Below are 21924 nucleotides of genomic sequence, written 5' to 3'. Positions count from 1 at the left end.
ATGAACCAGAAGAGTCCTGAGGCCACCACGAGGGTGGAGGGTGCAACCCCCTACCTCGTGGCTGCCTCGTGGACCCCCTAACTTGTTCCCGACGCCAACACCTCTTATATATCCCCAAACTTCCAGAACATAACCTAGATCGGGAGTTCCGCCGCCGCAAGCCTCTGTAGCCACCAAAAACCAATCGGGACCCTATTCCGGCATCCTGTCGGAGGGGGGATCCATCACCGGTGGCCATCTTCATCATCCCGGCGCTCTCCATGACTTGGAGGGAGTAGTTCACCCTCGGGGCTGAGGGTATGTAGCAGTAGCTACGTGTTTGATCTCTTTCTCTCGTGTTCTTGATTCGGCACGATTTTGATGTATCGCGAGCTTTGCTATTATAGTTGGATCTTATGATGTTCTCCCCCTCTACTCTCTTGTAATGGATTGAGTTTTCCCTTTGAAGTTATCTTATCGGATTGAGTCTTTAAGGATTTGAGAACACTTGATGTATGTCTTGCATGTGCTTATCTGTGGTGACAATGGGATATTCACATGATCCACTTGATGTATGTTTTGGTGATCAACTTGCGAGTTTCGTGACCTTGTGAACTTATGCATAGGGGTTGGCACATGTTTTCATCTTGACTCTCCCGTAGAAACTTTGGGGCACTCTTTGAAGTTCTTTGTGTTGGTTGAATAGATGAATCTGAGATTGCGTGATGCATATCGTATAATCATACCCACGGATACTTGAGGTATCATGATCTAGGTGACATTAGAGTTTTGGTTGATTTATGTCTTAAGGTGTTATTCTTGTACGAACTCTAGGATAGATCGAACGGAAAGAATAGCTTCGTGTTATTTCACTATGGACTCTTGAATAGATCGATCAGAAAGGATAACTTTGAGGTAGTTTTGTACCCTACAATAATCTCTTCGTTTGTTCTCCGCTATTAGTGACTTTGGAGTGACTCTTTGTTGCGTGTTGATGGATTGTTATATGATCCAATTATGTTATTATTGTTGAGAGAATTTGCACTAGTGAAAGTATGAACCCTAGGCCTTGTTTCCTAGCATTGCAATACCGTTTGTGCTCACTTTTATCATTAGTTACCTTACTGTTTTTATATTTTCATATTAGAAAAACCTATATCTACCATCCATATTGCACTTGTATCACCATCTCTTCACCGAACTAGTGCACCTATACAATTTACCATTGTATTGGGTGTGTTGGGGACACAAGAGACTCTTTGCTATTTGGTTGCAGGATTTTTTGAGAGAGACCATCTTCATCCTACACCTCCCACAGATTGATAAACCTTAGGTCATCCACTTGAGGGAAATTTGATGTTGTCCTACAAACCTCTACACTTGGAGGCCAACAACGTCTACAAGAAGAAGGTTGTGTAGTAGACATCAATGGACAGTCATAAGGATGTATTTGGAAGCAACATTGTGCGAAAGGCAAGAATTGGAGACAGGATAATCTCCATTCTCCATAATGGAGAGTCAGGGCCTATCTTGTTTTATACTATTTTACCTAAGAGAAGGTAGTAGGTCCTATGAGAGAGAAGTAGGTCCTGAGTAGAATGTGTTATTATGTGATACAATGTGTTAGAGTTGATGATGATGACCAGAAATTGTGATTATGACTAGTGACCAACTTGTTATATGATGTCTCATTGATGAAAATGATGAACATGAGGAGGTGTTATATGACAATGATGTATTATGATGATAAGTTGTTACTGATATGATGATGATACTTATTATATCATTAGGTGAAAGAACCGCGGATTAGTTTCAAGTGGATGTCCATCCACTTGAAACTAGTCCATGATTCTTTTCACCCAGTGATGTAGTAACTCATTATGATGTAAAAACAATCTCTAAATTGCTGCTGTATGAAAACTTGTATAAAGGTGTATGAATACAACATGAAATAAAAAAGAAATATAATACGAAATAGTAGTAGTAGCGCGGGCTACGAGAGGCGCTACTAGTAACTACCAGTAGCGCCCTTTCAAGCAAGCGCTACTACTAAGTGGATATAGCAGTAGCGCGGTTAAGCCCACGCTACTGCTAAACATTAGCTGTAGCGCGGCCACCCGTGCTACTGGTAGGCCTAAAACCCGCGCTACTATTAGGCTTTTCCCTAGAAGTGCTACCAACTGCTCCATCAAGAATAGAGATTACAGTAGAGTGAGACTACAGATCCTCTTTGCTAGCCTACTTGACATTGTGATGGGGTATGACTTAAGGCCTAATCTAGACTATGTAATCCACGTGATTACCCACCCAGACCTCCAAGCAATTACTTCCTCCGGTCCTTTTTACTCTGCATATAAGAATTGTCTGAAGTCAAACTTCATAAAGTTTGACCATATTTGTATGGAAAAATATCAACATCTACCATGCTAAAGTTATATAATGTGAAAATTTAATTCATGTCGCATCTACTGATATTGGTTTCACATTATGAATGTTGGTATTTTTTTCTATAAAGTTGGTCAAACTTTACGAGGCTTGACTTCAGATAAATCTTATATGCGAACTAAAAAGGACCGGAGGGAGTATAAGATAAGTTAACACGTCAATCAAACCCAAAGTTAATAGGAGAATATAAATATATGATATTAAATCTCTTGTTCCTTCAGTTAATTAGATGGTCTGAACCGCGGAATGAATGGTCAGTTTTTGCAACGGAGAGGATTGGAGATTAGGGGCGGCAACGACGGCGGCGGCGGTTCATTCTTCTACCACTGGGCCTTTTATCCACTACTGGCGATCGAGCTTTGGTGGTGGGCAGTGGGCTATTCTCGTTCTGCTATTATTGGGCCTTTTACATAATGGGATGTATGTATGTATGTCTGGAACGTGAGGCGGCTGCACTGGGGTGCCCCTATATCTCGCCTTTAGCGAGTCCAACTTTTGGACAGCAACTAGTTGACGAGCACTCCTTTGCGAGCCTCATAACGATCACTTGTGGGTGGGGTGAGAGCACGCCTCAGCCGCTGCCATGTGTCGCACTCTGGGCGCTCCCTTCGGATTTTTTTCATGTGTTTTTGGCTTTTTAAACGATTTTTTTGGTTTTTTTACTTTTTGGTTTTTCACCGGTCTTCCTTAGTTTTTGGGTAAAAAAATTAGGAAAAAAATTTCACACGAAAAAATGTGTTTTTTTTCTTCTACGAGAGGCACGGTTTTGCTTTTGTGAGAGGCACGGTTTTGCTACCGTGAGAGGCACGGTTGTGCTTTTGCGAGAGGCACGGCCGTGCCTCTCGAAAATGAAAAAAATTATGTTTCCTGTTTTTTTACTTCCGCTAGAGGCACGGTTTTGCTTTCGCGAGAGGCATGGTTGTGCTTTCACAAGAGACACAGTCGTGCCTCTTTCGGAAAGGAAAAAAATTCGTGCTCCTGGTTCAGTTTTTTCATCATTTTTTTCATGAAAAAAAGTTCGTCAAAACCTATCAACTGGGATCTAATTTTGAAGATCATGACGTGAGGAATCCAACGATGAAAACGGTTCGAGATTTGGACGCATGGTTTAAGAGATAAAACGTTTTGAATAATGGGTTTTTATCATTTTTGCCACTAGTTGTGTCCCACTACTCAGTTTTGCCATTAGAAATTACAACTACTCAAAAATGCCATCGATCCGTGAGATGTTTGCTCAAAAATGCCATCGTTTCGTTAGATGTTTCCTCAAAAATGCCATTAGACATAGTTAATTTCACATCAAACTCATTGACCATGTTATATGACAAAAATAAGCCTAGACCCACATGTCAGTTCTCTCTATCTCACAATGATAAATGTGGCCCCACTTGTCAGGAGTAACCAAGCGAATAATTTTATAGAAAAATAAGAACATTGTTGGGATCAAGTGGGCCCCACACTTTATTGTAGTAAGATAGAAGGAGAGCTGGCATGCTGGTTCATAGGTATTTATGTCATTCTAATATGGCAAAAGCGATTTGAGATCACAATAATGGTGCCAGTGGGTTTTTTGAACATGTGTCTAACAAAGCGATGGCAGCTTTGAGCAGTTGAAATTCCTAGTGGCAAAACTGAGTAGTGGGACACAACCGATGGCATAAATGATAAAAACCCTTGAATAAAAGGACCTACGAAAAAAGGGAAAACTCACATGTTGTGATAAGTAACGCACATGCAGCACGCCACTTGTCACAACCTGAAGATGTGAGAGTGATCTTTGCAAGGAGTACTCCTTAACTAGTGATTTCACAGCTTCCGACTCGCTGAACGGGCGAGCGAGATGGGTTGGCCGACACGCGCTACAGGCCACAGCCTCTTTTCTGTTTTTTGTTTTGTTTTTTGTTTTATTTTTTTTACTTTTGTTTATAGTTTAAAATAGATTAATATACCCATTAAATACTCTATAAAAAATATTAGAAAAATGTTTAACAAATATTTGAAAAATGTTGCATGTGTATAGAAAAATTGTGGATCATGTATTAAAAAATAATGATATTTTTTGATCATGCATATAAAAATGTTAATCTAGAATTTTGACAAAAAACATCATTGAACAGGTAATTGAAAAATGTTAATCAGGCATTTGGGAAATGTTAAATGTGTATGGGAAAATGTTGACCATGTCTTGAGAAAACGATGAAAAATTTGATGTATATAACAACGTTAATAAAGCATTTGAGAAAATTTTGAAGAAGTATTTGAAAAATGTTAATCAAGCATATGGAAAATGTTAAATGTGTATAGAAAAAATGTTGACCATGTATTAAAAAATGACGAAACAAATTGATCATATATTAATGCTAATCAACCATTTAAGAAAAGTTCAACAAGTGTTTGAATAATGTTAATCAAGCCTTTGAAAATCTTAAATGTGTCTAAAAAATGTTGACAATGCACTAAAAATGTTAATCTTTTTATTTGAAAACAATTAATCAAGCATTTAAAAATAATTAGAGAAACAATGTTGACCATGCATTCAAAAAATATTGATCTTGTATATAAAAATTGTTAATCAAGCATTTTAAAATGTTTAAAATGTGTATTGAAAAATGTTGATGATATAATAAAAATATTAAATTTGTATCGGAAAAAAGTTAAACCTGTTTTTAGAAAAATGTTGTTGACATATACAAAAAATATAGAATGAAAACCAAAAAACTGAAAACCCAAAAAAGAAACAAGAATAAACCAGTACGTGGGATCAGACGACCGGCTGTTCGAGGGAGGTCGAACGACGAGGAGAAGATCCATGTGGACGAGCTGCCCTAACTCTTCTTCCACTGCACGACATTGCGCGTCTAGTGGTAACAATATGCGATCCATTCTCGTAGCATGTTCGTGGTTGTTCTGCGCATTGGAAATTTTAATTTGCAGTCGACGCACCCTATCGTAGAACCCAACATTGGTATCAGAGCCTCTTCTATAGGATTTTGATTAAGATCGGATGCATATTTGATATGTGGAGGCGGCAGATGAGATCTTTTGTCGTTTATGAGATAGGCTATGTGCACGGTTGATGAGATCAACTACATATGGGGATCAACGAGGTTATGTTTTCTAATGATCGAAATTGATGAGGTCGTGACACAACCTATCCCTACCAGTCGGTATCTGCCATCGGGGTTAATAGTGAAACGTAAATCCAAATTGGATTCGCAATGATCGATGAGATCGTTAGATCGGAAAATTCGGCATGATCGGAGTTCAGATGTGATCTGTGATTTCTGAAAACATGTGGGTAGCGCCTTGTGTTTCGTATCCCACCCACTAAGCGGCTAGCGGGACCGCCGTATGAGTAGCGTCTTGTATTTCATACACGATCACTCAAACCGGTAAAATGCGATTCTATGCATAACTTTGTTTTGCAGGTTTGATGTGAATAGTATGGCCCATGTGTATGTGATGCATGTGTGTAAATTATACATGGCCAGCGTGTCATGATTTTTCAGCCGGTAGGAGCCAAAGAGATGTCATTATAATGTACAAGGACCTGCCTGTCGACTTGTGATTCTTAGTAAAATTCATTACTAGTTGTTGTAGTTGGAAGACAAAGATCAAATTGGTGGCTTGGCGTCCCGGCGTGATGAACAAGATGGAGTTCCTAGATGGTATTTGGAGTTGGAGCCGACCTGGAAAAACATCCATGAAGGAGCAATACTATTTCATAATATATGTTCATTTGTGATTGTTATGCTTCTTAGTTTCTATGCATTTTAACATGGTAGAAAGATCCCTCGTTAATATCAAGCAAATTTCCATCCCAGATGTTGCACCTTCGCACGTCAAGTACGTCTAGTAGTGGGCTCGTAAAAGGTGCTACTAGGTGTCCTTGAACTGAAGGGTTCGTGTCGGACACGGTCATGCACTGCATCAGGTTATCTTGACAAGGCTATCAAAATAGTTTTGGGCCTTGTGGCAAAGAAGGTTGGGAGCTGGGGTATAAGATACCTACCCAACCGACAGGAGTCATATAGAGATACGATTAGCAAGGAGTTGCTTACCGGATAGGTATGTTGGCTAGCAGTGATGCTAAAGCTCACTAGTCGCATGCGCTAGTCGGACCCCGAATCACTGAGAGTTTGCAGAGGGATGCCGACTTTAGTGGGAGTATTTCTGTTTAAAGCTAGAATTACTCTACATAAACACATTGCTCAGCGATTGCATATCTTTCTGTTGTAGATCAATGGCACCACCTACTCAACCCAACTTTGGATTGAAATCAAATCTAGAAAGGATAAACTAAGTGCAACAAACTTTTCCACCTCGTATATACATTTGATAATTGTTCTCAAGAACAATAAAAGGGAACATGTTCTAGAGGATCCACTTCCAGAGGAACCTGCCGATAATGCTAATGCCACAACTAGGAATGCCTACTAGAAACTCGTTGATGAATCAAACGAGATCATCTGCCTCATGCTGGCTTGTATGGAGCCCGATTTGCAGCAGCATTTCGAAGATGTTGGGGCTTTCGATATGATCGAGAGTGAGCATGTTTCAGGTATAGGCTAGGACCAAAAGGTTCAATGTCTGGCGATCTTTAATGGATTGCAAGCTGAAGCAAGGTGATCCACTGAGCCCGCATGTGATCAAGATGATCGGATACGTGCCAGCTTTGGATCGGTTGGGCTTCCCGCTCTTGGATGAGCTAGCTACTGATGCAGTTCTGTGTTCTCTCCCACCTAGCTATGGGACGTTCATCTCAAACTATCATATGCACGACATGGATAAGAAGCTCACTGAATTGCATGGGATGCTCAAGGTGGCAGAGCAGGATATAAAGAAAGGCACGCATCAAGTGTTGATGGTGCAAAAATAGGCCAAGTTCAAGAAGAGTTGGTCCAAGAAGAAGGCTAAGGCAAAGGGCACGGAGACGGTAACCTCCTCCACTACGCCGAAGTCTGGACTGGACTCGGAGCCATTTGCTATCATTGCAAGGAACCTGGTCACTGGAAGAGGAACTATAGCAAATGGTTTGATGAGCATGGCAAGAAGGCCGGAAATGCTTCTTCAGGAAAAGGTACACTTGTTACATATGTTATATACATTTACCTTGCTGACATACCTAGTAGCTCTTGGGTATTTGATACCGGATCAGTTGTTATATTTGCAACTTGATGCAGGGGCCGGTAAGAACTAGGCATGTGGCACAAGGGGAGATTGACATCAGGGTCAGCAACAAAGCAAGAGTTGCTGCGTTGGAGGTCAATACTATGCAGCTACAGCTTCCTTCTGGATTCATTTTAGAATTAAATAATTGTTATTACATTCCTGCACTTAGTCGGAACATTATTTCTGCCTCATGCTTGATGAGTCAGGGTTATGAATTCAATTTAAAGGACAATAGTTGTTTGTTTTATTTGAATGGTATGTTCCACGCTATGCACCCATTGTTTATGGGCTATTTATATTGAATCTAGAAACGGAATTGGTCTATAACATGAATATCAAGAGGCATAAGCCTAACGAGATAAATCTGACATACTTATGGCATTGCCGGCTTGGACACATTAGTTTGAAACGCATGAAGAAGCTCCGTGATGATTGGCTCCTAACTTAGTCCGACTTTGGGTCGTTCGAGACATGCAATCATGCTTCCTCGGCAAGATGACTAAGCCTCATTTCGCAAAGAGTTGCGAGAGGGCGTCTAAGCTACTGGAACTGATACACAGTTATGTGCATGGTCTAATAAGCACAACTGCCAGAGGTGGCTATCAGTACTTCATGAATTTTACCGATGACTTGAGTAGATATAAATATCTATTTGATGAGGCACAAGTCGGCAAGACTATAAAACTTATACGATCTGATCGTGGAGGTGAGTACATGATCCAGGAATTTGATGATCATCTGAAAAGCTGAGGTATAGTACCTCAGCTCACACCTTCGGGTACGGCACAGAGAAATGGCGTGTTGGAACGGAGGAACTTGACCTTTTTGGACATGGTCTGGTCTATGATGAGCAAATGGGTTTACCCTTGTCATTCTGGGGATACGCTCTAGAAACTGCAGCTTTCACACTTAATAGGGTACCATCAAAATCTGTAGACAAGACACCACATGAGATGTGGACCGGGAAGAGTCCTAGTTTGTCTTTTATAAAGATTTGGGGTTGTGAAGCATTTGTCAAGCGACTCATGTCAGACAGCTTACACCCAAGTCGGATAAATGCATATTCATGGGATATCCGAGGGAAACCTTGGGATACAACTTCTATAACCGGGAAGAGAACAAAGTGTTTGTTGTTCGGAATGGGGTTTTCCTTGAGAAAGAGTTTCTCAATCGGGAAGCCTGTGGGACGATGGTCCGACTTGAAGAAATTCGAGGACCACTTGGGGTGACTTAGTTGGTGATGAGATCATATCGGAGTCGGTCAGGGAACACGTAGTGGAAGCAGCACCGGAACCACGCAGGCCGGTAATATTGTGCAGAGTGCGTGATGTATTGTTGCTAGAAAGCGACAAGCCAGCCACGTATGCGGAAGCGATGTTGAGCCCAGATTCCAAGGCATGGCTGGAGGCCATGAGTTCCGAGTTAAAGTCCATGGATGAGAATCAAGTATGGCACATGGCTGATCCACCGCCTGGCGTAACAGCCATTGGATGCAAATGGGTCTTTAAGAAGAAAAGTGATGTGGATGGAAATGTTCAGTTCCAAACTCGGATTGTCGCTAAAGGTTATGGACAAGTCCAAGAAATTGACTACGATGGGACTTACTCGCCGATAGCAATGCTGAAGTCAGTGAGGATCATACTTGCCATAGTTGCATATTTCGATTACGAGATATGGCATATGGATGTCAAAATGGTTTTCCTTCATGGAAATTTAACCGCTGACGTGTATATGATACACCCCCAGGGTTTTGTCGATTCGACTAGCACTAGTAAGGTATGCAAGCTCAAGAGATACATTTATGGGTTAAGGCAAGCATCACGGAGCTAGAATATTCATTTTGATGAGGTCGTCACTGGTCTCGCTTTCATCAAAAGCGGAGAGGACGCTTGTTTATACCAGCAATTAAGTGGGAGCTCGATAATGTTTTTGATCTTGTATGTGGATGACATACTACTGATCGAAAATGATGTTTCGATGCTGAACTTGGTCAAGGAGTAATTGAATAGCAAGTTTTCGATGAAGTACCTCGGTGAAGCAGTTTAAATATTGGGTATTAAGATCTATAGAGATAGATCAAGGAGGCTGCTCGGCTTAAGCCAGAGCATGTACATAGATAAAGTGTTAAAACGTTCAGCATGAGTGAGGCCAAGAAAGGGTTCTTGCCACTCTCACATGGTATAAGGCTAAGCGAGACTCAGAGTCCTTCGACATCTGATGAGCAAAGCAGGATGAGTAGGATCCCATATGCCTCGACAATCAAATCCATCATGTATGCCATGATATGTACTAGTTCTGATGTTTCTTTTGCAATAAGCTTAACAAGCAGATACCAGGCCAACCCAGGTGAGATTCACTGGGCGGCGGTGAAGAATATTCTAAAGTAACTGAAAATGACTAAGGAAACGTTTCTAATTTATGGAGGTGAGGATGAGCTCTGCGTAAAGGATTACACCGATGCTAGTTTCCAAACCGACAGAGATGATTGTCGATCATAGTCTGGATTCGTGTACGTCATGAACGGAGGAGCAGTGAGCCGGATGAGTTCCAAGAAAGATACGGTGGCCGATTCTACCACATAAGCCGAATAAATTACAGCTTGTGAAGCTGTAAAGGAAGGTGTTTGGATCCAGAACTTTTTGGATGATCTTGGTATTTTTCCAACCTCGACAAAATCGTTGGACCTTTATTGTGATAATTCTGGTGCCATCGCACAAGCCAAGGAGCCGAGGAACCACCACAAGACCAGACACATAGATCGAAAATATGGAGCCGAGGAACCACCACAAGACCAGACACATAGACCTGATACAAAAGATCGTAAAGAGTGGTGATGTAGTTATGCAAAATTCACACGGATGCAAATGTTGCAGATCCGTTGACTAAGCCACTTCCACAACCCAAGCATGAGGGGCACATTAGAGCTATGGACATTCGATGTCTATTTGATTGACTCTAGTGCAAGTGGGAGATTGTTGGAGATATGCCCTAGAGACAATCATGTATAATGATATTTCCTATGTGCTTATGAATAAAGATAGTCCTTGGACATTATCGATGATGTATATCAGCACATACGTGACTTGTTTGTGGGACTACATATTATATGATGACTATCCTAAAAGGTCCCTAGTCAAAAAGGTTGTGTGGACGCGCCGCCGACTAGATTAGCATATAACACGGTGGATGACTCGGTCTCACTAGTCATGGAGCGTTGGATGCTAGTCGGATAATATGGATTCGGAAGGATCTGGTTGGATTCGTCATAGTCGAATCCGAGTCGAGATAAGGTCCGAGTAGAACAGACCCAACCATATGACGCGGCGAAACGTCATCTGTGAGTCTCTATTACAACATACATTCTACGTCCTAAGACATGAGCTGGCTCATGTACTTGGGATGGTGACAGACCTGCTTTGGGCCGCTACTCCGTGACTATGTAGTTATAAAGGTAGGTTCCAGGCTTGTCCAGACCCATGCTGCGAGACATGGTCGAGCAATATGGGATTTTCCCCTCCGATCCGGAGAGATATACTCTGGGGCCCTCGTGTGATCCAACCAAGATAAGCATGACCATTCTACATGGATTATGAAATTATCTGGTTTGTGGTCGGCATCACTGGAACCAGAAAGTGGTTGGGCTAGCACAAGGATTACAGACTCGCCTTGAGCCCGACAAAATATATCGTGTGGCAAAGGGAACAAAAGTGTGATGTACATGTTCTCCTAACTAGCTTCATCGAACACTTGGATCGGTGTGCTTTGCTAGAGGCCGCTACCGACTAGCCGAGTCAGATGTGATCTGACTCGTGACCAAGTGAACGAGAACCTACGGGGTCGCGCGCTTAAGGGGAGGAACTTGTGAGGCTGGATCCAACTCTACGAGTGAGATGTGATCCTACTCGGACTCGGACCTACGCCCACTGATCCTACTCAGAACGTCTCCATCACTAAATGCACATCACCGAAAGACCGGAAATAAATACAGAAAAATGTGATCATCAATGTCAAGTCGGGACTTGAAACATTGATGGGTTAGGGATACAACTATCCTTGTAATGCTATTGATTTGGTATTGTGGATGTCCTTGGCCAAAGGTCATAAAGTTTGATTTGTGACAAAGTTAATATACATAATAAATATAGTAAATAAAGAGTATAGAAAATCACGTCGTTCAAACTAACTTAGACCTGGGAGTATTTGACAACCTGTGGTTGAGTTGGTTAGGTGGATAGTGGTATCCCAATCCATCAGGGTTTAAATCCTGGTGCTCGCAGTATTCTTGGATTTATTTCAGGATTTCCGGCGATGCGCTTTCAGTGGGAGGAGACGTTCCCGTCGACGACGAGGCGCCTACGGTGACTTCGTAAATCTCAAGATGATATGCCGGCTCAGTCTCTCGGAGGTGCTCATAGGGGTACGGTGTGCGTGCGTGTGTTCATAGGGATGAGTGTATGCGCATGTATATGAGCGTTTGTGTCTATACTGATGCTCAAAAAAAAGCTTGCAAACAAAAAAAAACTACTAGCACTAATCACGAGACAAGGTACAATATGGCTAGAATTTCCAGTGCCCCACGGAAATGTGGAAGATAGTGTAAACAGACCGGGATCCAAAGCTGCTAGATGATTCCAAAGCTGCTCGATTAAACTTATAGGAGCGTTTATTTTTCGCGGGAGGGGGGGGGGGGGGGGGGGGGGTTCATACATGAACTAATATTCAATAAAAACTTCGTGGAAATCATATTTTAAAGTTTTGAAAAATATTAAAAAATACAGAATGTTCAGAGGGTGTTCTTTTATTGCCACGTAAAATTTCAAATAGAAACACATTACAAGATGTGAGATATGAAAAAGACAAATTCAGCCCTGAATAGTGAATCACGTCTCGCTATGTGTTTCAAATTAAAATTTTGCGTGGCAATAAAACATCATCCTCTTAACATCCTGTATTTTTTCAGATTCTTTTGAAACTTCAAAACATCTTTTTCTCATAGTTTCATCGGTTTTCATCAAGTGTTGGTTTCCGTATGATATTCTCTCATTTTTCACATGCCTGCAAAATCTAGACCTCCACATCTTCATCCAACAGCTCCCCACGGGCTACTCACACCTAACCGCCTACCTCCACCCCCGCGGCCGGCGATTGTTGCCGCCCTGCTTCCCTCTCGACTTTCCTCCATTGCCATGCTGGCCGCCACCCCGCTCCATGATGAACAACTCCGACAACTCCATGTGCGCACGCACACACACCTCACCCTTCAGACTAGCCACAATGGAGAGTAACATACACATATCCCTAGACTATATTACTACCTTCATAATGGGTAGTAATATAAGTGTGGTAACATGCAAAGCTTTATTTATTAGGTTATAGACTCATATTGCATTGGGACATGTGATGTTACAATAACTAGCTAAGTTACTGAAACTACCTCTCTCCTCATTAACTCATTGCCACATAAGCAAATTTGTTGAGTTGGACTCGATGTTACTGCTGAAGTTACTCCCACTGTGGCTAGTCTCAAGATGATGGGGGTGTGGCTTCCCTCTAAGATGAATAATAAGACTATGACTTTCCTCTAAGGCTGGTTGTAATGGGGAGTGAAATAAAAAATGCATTGGAAAGGTGTAAGCCACCATCTCTCTTCTCTTTAATTACCCAACCTCCAATGAACTAAGTGCATGTATAAATTAAGAAGACCATGTGTAGATTGTTATTGGTCTTGATTATCGTGTAATGAGGGAGAAATATTTTTTCTATTTAAAGTGCATTGGAAAGATAGAAATACACTCTTTTGTGGACAAATTTTGAAGCCAAATGTACACTCTTCACCGGACGGAGGGAGTATGATACTAGTGTATGAGGCTCCATCCGTAATGCATGGTATTATATGTTGATATCATATAGGATTATATTTATTGTCATGCATGACACAAAATAGCACATCATTTAATATGATACGGTATCATGATATGATACTCAAGCATCTTTTTCTTCATTTAATTCTATGCCACCTCATCAAAATTGCTTAGTTGACGTGCATGATACTATCTATGAAACTCCCACTACCACCAGCCTAAGATAGACAGTGTGGTTGGTTCTTCATTCAAGTGCACTCGAAAAGATAGGAAGAACAAAAAGGTGGAATTTCAAGGTACCATGAAATTAGCAAAACCGTTAACTTACTAGTACATGGCCTTGTAATACACGCACGCGGGATCCAAAGCTGCTCGAAGCACAAGACTTTGCCACCGTGCATACATGCATGCATGCACATGCGTGTGTCTGCAGTACCATTAATGAGGTCAACTCGACGACGAATACGAGTAACCTCGATCGATGCCCTAATGGAAAAAAGATTACAGTATTAAACAAGGGTTTTGTACTAGCGCCCTGCCGCCCTGCCGTCTGCCGGTACAGTGCGTGACGCTGAGCTAACGTTGGAGCAGCTAGCCCTAGCCGAATGCCACACAGCACAAGCACGGCAGCAACGCCGATGAAGCCCTTCTCGCGTAGCCTCCAGTGGGACCTGGACGCCGCAGTCGACGACGATGACGGCAAGCAGCACTGTGCCGACGAGGGCGATGGCAAGCAGAACACCGAGAGAGGTCTCCGGCGGCCGTCCCGGCTGTTCTACCTCGCGCTCCTCTACACCGTCTTCTGGGCGCTGGTATTCTACCACCACTTCTCTACCAGCGTCCAACAATCAGTCAGCGCGGCGGTGGCAGCGCCCACCGTGCTCCAGCTCAAGCCGTCGGCGTTCTTCTCGGCGTCTCGCTTCTTCCGCCGGGACCCCTGCGCCGGCCGGTACGTGTACATGTACGACCTGCCGCCGCGGTTCAACGCCGACCTCGTCAGCGGGTGCCGCCGGGTCTCGGCCTCCTCCGACGTGTGCAAGGACGTGTCCCACGACGGGTTCGGCCCACCCATCACGGGCGGCGGCGAGGGCGGGTCGCTGCCGGAGCAAGGCGCCTACGACACCGACCAGTTCATGCTGAGCATCATCTTCCACGTCCGGATGCGGCGGTACGAGTGCCTCACGGCCGACCCCGCCGCCGCCGCCGTGGTGTACATCCCGTTTTACGCCGGCCTCGACGCGGCGATGCACCTGGGAAACAACGACCTCGCGGTGCGGGACGCCCTGTCTCGGGACCTGTTGGACTGGCTGGCGCGGCGGCCAGAGTGGCGCGCCATGGGCGGGCGCGACCACTTGCTCGTCTCGGGGCGGGGAACATGGGACTTCCTCCGCAGCCCGGACTCAACCGGCTGGGGCAACACGCTCATGACCTACGACCTGGCCATCCGCAACGCCACGTTTCTCACCACCGAGGCCAGCACGCGGCACGGCAACGACTTCGCCGTGCCGTTCCCGTCGCACTTCCACCCCTCCTCCGACGCCGAGGTCACCGGCTGGCAGGACCGCATGCGCCGGCTGGACCGCGCGTTGCTCTGGTGCTTCGCCGGCTGGCCCCGTCCCCGTGGCAACGGCATGGGGCCCGAGCGCGCCGAGATCATCGAGCAGTGCGGCAAGTCGAGCCACTGCTCTCTGCTCGGCAAGCTGAACCACTACGTGCCCGGCCACGCCATGCGGCTGCTGGAGAGCGCCCAGTTCTGCATGCAACCGCGCGGCGACGGGTACACGCGCAAGTCCACCTTCGACTCCATCCTCGCCGGCTGCATCCCGGTCTTCTTCCACCCCATCTCCGCCTACCTCCAGTACACCTGGCACCTGCCCAGGGACTACCGGAGCTACTCCGTCTTCATCCCCCACCGTGACGTGGTCGACAGGAACGTCAGCATCGAGGAGGTGCTCCGTAGGATACCGCCGGAGAAGGTGGCGCAGATGCGGGAGCGGGTCATCCAGCTTATACCCACCGTGTTGTACCGGCACCCGGCGGTCCAGGGGGTTACTTTCAAAGACGCGTTCGACGTCGCCCTTGACCGTATCGTCGACCGGGTGGCCAAGCGCCGGCGTGCGGCGGCCGAGGGACGGGAGTACGTGGACGGCGTGGACGGAGCTGATAGCTGGAAGTACGACTTGCTAGAAGATGGGCAGACGAAGGTAGGTCCGCATGAGTTCGATCAATATCTGTAACCGCAGATTAATTTACTTGGGTAGCTCGTTCTTTTTTTGAACTGGTTTACTTGGGCAGTTTTGTTTAGATAGATTTACTTTCTTTTTAGTCTGAGATGGAAAACAAGAAAATATTTTGGTCGATTCAATCCTAGCCATACGATGCAAATTCAACGAATGTCGTCCTTTTACTGTTTATCTTCAACCTCCGGCACCTCCTCTTTTTCCTTCCATAGAGTGGGTGGAAATTGCTAATGTGTTTGGGCATAATAAAGAGGAAGCAAGAATTGCAAGTTCCTGGAGAGTCTTGGGGAACTTATTGTTCATGATCCTGAGACTTTTAGGACAAAAGTTGAAATCCTAGTTGAGTCGCATAATATCTATGCTGATGAGGAACTTCATTGGTTTGAATGACTAGTGAGAGATGGTTGCTCCAAGGGGATAATAATACTGCTTACTTTCATGAAGTAGCTAGTACTAGCAAAAGAAAAACGATCAATCACTTTCTTGAATGTAGTGATGGTGCGATTGAGGGTACTGATGATTTGATTAATCATGCAACTGCTTATTATGAGACCCTTTTTGGGTCTACTCCTGGTAATCTCTTTCCTAGATCTCCTGGCTTGTGGGGTGACAATAAGAAAATTAGTGAAGATGACAATGCTGCTCTAACTAGACCTTTTACTATTAAGGAAATTATAAATGCCTTTTTGGTATGGACTCTAATAGGGCCCCTGGACCTGACAATTTCCCATTGAGTTTTATCAACACTGCTGGGAAGTAGTTAAGGACGGCTGGACCCAAGAATTGTGCTTTTGTTATAATATGCAAGAATAAACATACAACAGTGAATTTTTTGCAAAAAAAAGGAAGTTTTCTGCAAAGAAGAAGATTTCCTAAGAAGCAACTGATTAGTGGTGTTGGTATTAATCTTCAAGAAAAAATAAGATGAAATAAAAACTAAAACAAAATCAATATAATTAATTTTTCCAAGGAAGAATGAATTTGTGGCATCGGTATTACCTTTTTAGAAGAAAGAAAAGGGAAAAATAAGCAAATTATTACAAAACATGCATACAATTTGCAGACAAATTGCTTTTCTATAATATGCAAGAATAAGCATATAATAGTTAAATTTTGCCAAAAACGTTTCTTAAGAAGGAATGAATTACTGGTAATACTAGCTATTGCTTTCAAGAAGAAAGAAAATGGGATAAAAACTAAAACAAAATTGAAATAATGAAGTTTTATAAAAAAAACAAATAATGGATTACTGAAAACAATTTACATATAAATTGAGCATTTTTATAATATACAAGAATAAGAATATAATAATGGCAGTTTCATAAAAAAGGAAAGTTTCATAAAAAGAAATGATTTTTTGCACTGGTATTACCATTAAAGAAGAAAATAAATAAAATAAAACTAAAATGATATTTATAAAAAGAATGAATTAGTGGCTTTGGTATTTCCCTTTAAGAAAATATGAAAGAAAAATCAAAATCAAATTAATGAGATTTTCTAAAGAAAAAAGCATGAACTAGTGACATTAGTACTACCTTTGCATTGGTATTACCATTAAAGAAGAAAGGAAATAAAATAAAACTAAAAAATGGAGGTTTATAAAAGGAATGAATTAGTGGCTTTGGTATTTCCATTTAAGAAAAAATGAAAGAAAAATAATGAAAATAATGAGATTTTCTAAAGAAGAAAGCATGAGCTAGTGACATCGGTATTACCTTTGAGGAAAAAATAAAAATAAAAATAATGAGATTTTCTAAAGAAGAATGAATTAGTGGCATCGGTATTTCCCTTCAAGAAAAATAATCAAAATAATTAGGATTTTATGGAAGAATGGATTATTGGCATCGGTATTACCCTTTAAGAACTAGAGAAATAATAAAATTTAACATAAACAATGAAAAAATTTGACAATATACAAAAAATATGCTTTTCAAAAATATGCAAAAATAAACATATAATAGTGAAATTATCCAAAAATCAGATCCTAAGAAAAAATCAATTAGTGGCTTTGGTTTTACCATTGTTGAGGATATCGCTAACTGGTAGCTGCTTAGTTGGCTAGTGACTAGGGGATTAATAGGCTGGTTGACAAGTTAATCGGTCATTTAATGAATTAATCAACCAATTTATCTGTTTATCGGCAACTCGGTGACCCTACGAGTAAGGATTAATTGGCAAGTTATCTGGTTAATCGCATGAATTCTTGAACAGGGGGTTATACCCTTGGAAAAAGAAAGAAAATGAAATGATAAATAAAATATTAAAATAAGGAACAATGAACTAGTGGCAGTAGTTCTAGAAATATAGCAAATTTTTCTAAAAAAAAAACTTTCACACAACTTTGCTCTAAAATTGCTTTTTTTGTACATCAATACATGCAAACAATAATCATATAGTAGTGTAATTTTTGCACATATTGCATGATATTTGTGTGTATACATTTACACTCATCTAATGTTTATGTTTGTATTACTCTTCAAGAGTTAAGCTACCATTGAGTCACTTGTGAGCTTATATGGAACCTCTTTTATTTATTTCCGTTGTTTGTGGCGATTTTGTATTAATTTAAGGGCCTCAGTTTAAGACTAGGCATGCACCTTTTATTATCTACAAAAGCTAGAGTATTCATGAGGAGACACGTGTGAGTTGATCTCCCTCGTTGATGCCTCTTTCGTACCTAGCTAGCTTGTTTGATCTTCATAAAAAAAAGATTGTTCCTAATACATTCTACTAAAATGAATGTTGCAAAGAAATTAAGTTTCCTAGTACAATTTTACAAGAAAACTCAAACTTGTGATGTAATAGTCCCGCGCAGCTGGCTGGTGTTGTTCATTATTTTATTTATTTGAGACATGGTGTTCTTCATTATGTTGCTACTTCTACTCTTTTTGCATTCTAGTTTGAGTATCTCTAGCCTTGTTTTGCATTCCTTGCTCTTTTTCATTGTACAAACTAGTTGCTTCTCGATGGAAATCGACGAGGGAGCTTGATGTTTCAACAAAAAACTGGGTCGATCGGAAGCTCAGACTAGAGGATTCCATCTCATCGCTAATTCTTCTTCATTTTATTTTCCTTTAATAATATGATTATAACATTATGGAGAACCCGACTTTAAGAACCTCCAAAACATACACAGGGCGACATACAACCTAAGATAGGCAACCACCGGTTCTAGTTATTACAAAATATAAAAAGTAGCTTAGACAAAGTATCACGGAACACTTCTAGCAAAGGTCGCAAAACATCTCCCAGTCGCAACTAGCATCTCCGTCTGGAGGCTAGATACCTTCTTGTTGTTGTACTATCATCTGTCTACAATATTGACCAGGCACCAAAGTGACTAAACATGTTATTGAAGGTAACAAAACAGGGGACATTATGGAACTGTAGTTCAAAATAAGTGTAGCCAACTTGCCGACACATTGTAGTATTGCCAAGTAGTTAAATTAACTTGTTAAAGAAAAAGAACCACTATGATTATTCAAAAATGGCCTCGTATCTAGTGATCTTATAATTACGAAAATTAAAGAAAATAGAGAAATCGATCTTTTGCGAATTTGGCAATTATAACAGTCAATAATATCAAAGGTTACATTATCAAAGCTAGGCATGAACGACATCATCTTGCACATACCCTAAGCAAACTGTTGTCTGAGCCTGGGTTCTACCAAAATTTGCAAGGAAGTGCCTTAAAGAATTTTGACAACCCTAGTTGTGAGTAACACAACTATGGGGCCACGTGTTCCAGCATTTCAAGGATAAAAATGAGTACCATGAGCAATATCATTTCTTGCTTTTCACCAAGTTCACAACTTCCATGCAGCCACTCTTAATAGGGATCGACAGGCTGCTCCATTGGAGTGCTAGGGCGGGTCCTTCCATCAAGGTTGATAATTCGGACACCAATGCATATCATTACATAATAGCAAATGCCAACATGAGGAGAAGATAACGTGCCCTGAGTGATCTCGAAGAACCATGCATGTTCATGAGGTTTCGTCTTCTGCATACAAACCATATGTGTTCAGTTTAACCTAGCCGGCTTGACATGGAGCCCAAATATACATGGAAGAAGAAAATATCACTTTCACCACAAACACCTTGGTTAAATTGATACAAGATGGAGTTCAAATAGTGTGCAATTCAAAAGAACTCTCATGGATAAAAACTATGAAAAATGTGTTAAATATTTTCTCATACATATGTCAAAAAATTGAGTGAAAAACTGCAATATACGTTAAATGATTTGTATGATTGAGTGGAATGGTTGAAATGTATGGGAACTGTTTTTTCAAAATTAATTTATTTCGGTTCTATATCACTAAATTGCATAAAGATGTAATATGTATTTTAAATTATTTTACTCAATCTTGTTTTCAGTGAAATAATTGAAAAATGTGCTAAATATGCACCAAAATATAGTGAAATAACATGAATATTTATTTTATAATATGTGTTCAGATCATTTCAATCGTCTTAAATTATGTGTTAAATATTTTCTAAAATTGATGAATGCAATAATTGAAATGTCTACATTTTTGAAATAATTAAAATATGTGGGGAATAACTAAAATACAATTGAAATGTACATGCAACACTTATTCTGAAATGAGTGAAACAACTGAAATATGTGTTCAATTGTTTTTTCAAAATTTAAGTGAAATAATTGACAAATGTGTGTTCAGTTTTTTCTCCACATAATTGAAATATTTTTCTAATGCATGTCAAAAACTAAACATATATCTGAATGTATGTGCAAAATTTTCTGAAACTGAGTAAAGTAAGTGAAATATGTGTTAAATTTTTATTAATGGGTGAAATAATCTGATGTGTTATTTTTTTATGGAGTTAAGAAAATAAGTGAAATATGTGTTTAATATCATTTGAGACAATGTAATGTTTGTGAAACTGATTTCAAAGATTATTAAAATCATAAAATTAAAACTAGTTCAAATGCATCCAAGATTGATCTTCCTTCTGAATGTCTTCTTACTGCAAATTCATAAATGATTTTGTTCACACACACACACACAAACTTTGAACTAGTTTCATAAATGATTTGTATTATTGAGTGGAAAGGTTCAAATGTATGGGAAATGTTTTTTGAAATCATTTTTTTATATTTCAATAAATTGCATACATATGTAACAAGTATTTTAAATTATTTCACTCAATATTGTTCTCAGTGGAATAACTGAAATATGTGCTAAATATTTTCCAACATAAAGTGAAACAACATGAATATTTAATTTATAGTATGTGTTCAGTTTCATCATTTGAATTGTCTTAAATATTTGTTAAATATTTTTTAAAATTGATGAACGAAATACTCCCTCCATTTGCTTATATTAATATAAAATCAACGAATATAAAGAGATGACGTTTGGAGAACTATGAAAGTCTCCATCTTTTATTATTAGGTAAAGATAGAAGGTCATCATGGAATATAGATTTTGCATCTATACAAAGCCTCCAACAGTTATCGAGGTAAAAAATTAATGATATTTTCTCGAGTAGCAACCTATTTAGTACATGCATGCATGTACTCATAATGACAGTCAGCTACTTCCTCCACTCAGTTTTCTTCCATGCATGCATGCATGTACTCATAATGACAGTCAGCTACTTCCTCCACTCAGTTTTCTTCCATGGATGTGTGTTTAATATCATTTGAGACAATGTAATGTTTATGAAGCTGGTTTCAAAGATTATTAAAATAGTGAAATTAAAACTAGTTCACATGCATCAAAGATTGATCTTGCTTCTAGAGATCTTCTCGTTGTGAATTGAAATATATATGCATACAAAGTTTGAAGAAGAAACTTTAAGCTCAAATGATATCAATCACCGAAAAGATCCCTCCGCATACAACTGTCATTTCCCAGTTTCCCTCTTCCAGACTCTCTCACTTTGACCGGACGAATCTAGCAAAGGTAATACTAGCAGATCCGATAATGTTCATGTATTGGCAGGTTGTGTCAGTGGTATTTGAATATTAAGCGAAAGGTCACATCTACCCCTATGTTTATTTTTTACCCAGCATACAAGATTTACCTGAAGTCAAACTTAGTAAAGTTTGACCAAATTTTTATAAAAAATATCAACATCTACAATGTAAAAAATAATTTCATGACATCTAACGATGGCATTGATTTTGCATTGTGAATGTTGATGTTTTTCTATAAAATTGTTTATAGTTTAACTTCACACAAATCTTATACGCAGTA

The 21924-nt window shown here is 40.6% G+C and overlaps 1 protein-coding gene across 1 annotated transcript; it reads left to right on the top strand.

The window, feature by feature from the left end:
* The first annotated feature begins 13977 nt into the window (after positions 1-13977).
* Positions 13978-15969, top strand: LOC125547565 (xyloglucan galactosyltransferase KATAMARI1 homolog). The gene has a single exon (XM_048711387.1). It carries the CDS (start codon positions 14063-14065, stop codon positions 15692-15694), a length of 1632 nt encoding a protein of 543 aa, XP_048567344.1. The 5' UTR covers positions 13978-14062; the 3' UTR covers positions 15695-15969.
* Positions 15970-21924: the final 5955 nt, after the last annotated feature.

Source organism: Triticum urartu, chromosome 3, assembly GCF_003073215.2.
Source record: "Triticum urartu cultivar G1812 chromosome 3, Tu2.1, whole genome shotgun sequence".
Taxonomy (NCBI): domain Eukaryota; kingdom Viridiplantae; phylum Streptophyta; class Magnoliopsida; order Poales; family Poaceae; genus Triticum; species Triticum urartu.
The sequence above is the reverse complement of the archived record's forward strand: the minus strand, read 5'-3'. Positions and strand labels throughout refer to the sequence as shown.

What these genes read in the sequence shown, in the direction of transcription:
- LOC125547565 (XM_048711387.1), top strand. Translation starts at nt 14,063, where the DNA reads ATGCCACACAGCACAAGCACGGCAGCAACGCCGATGAAGCCCTTCTCG.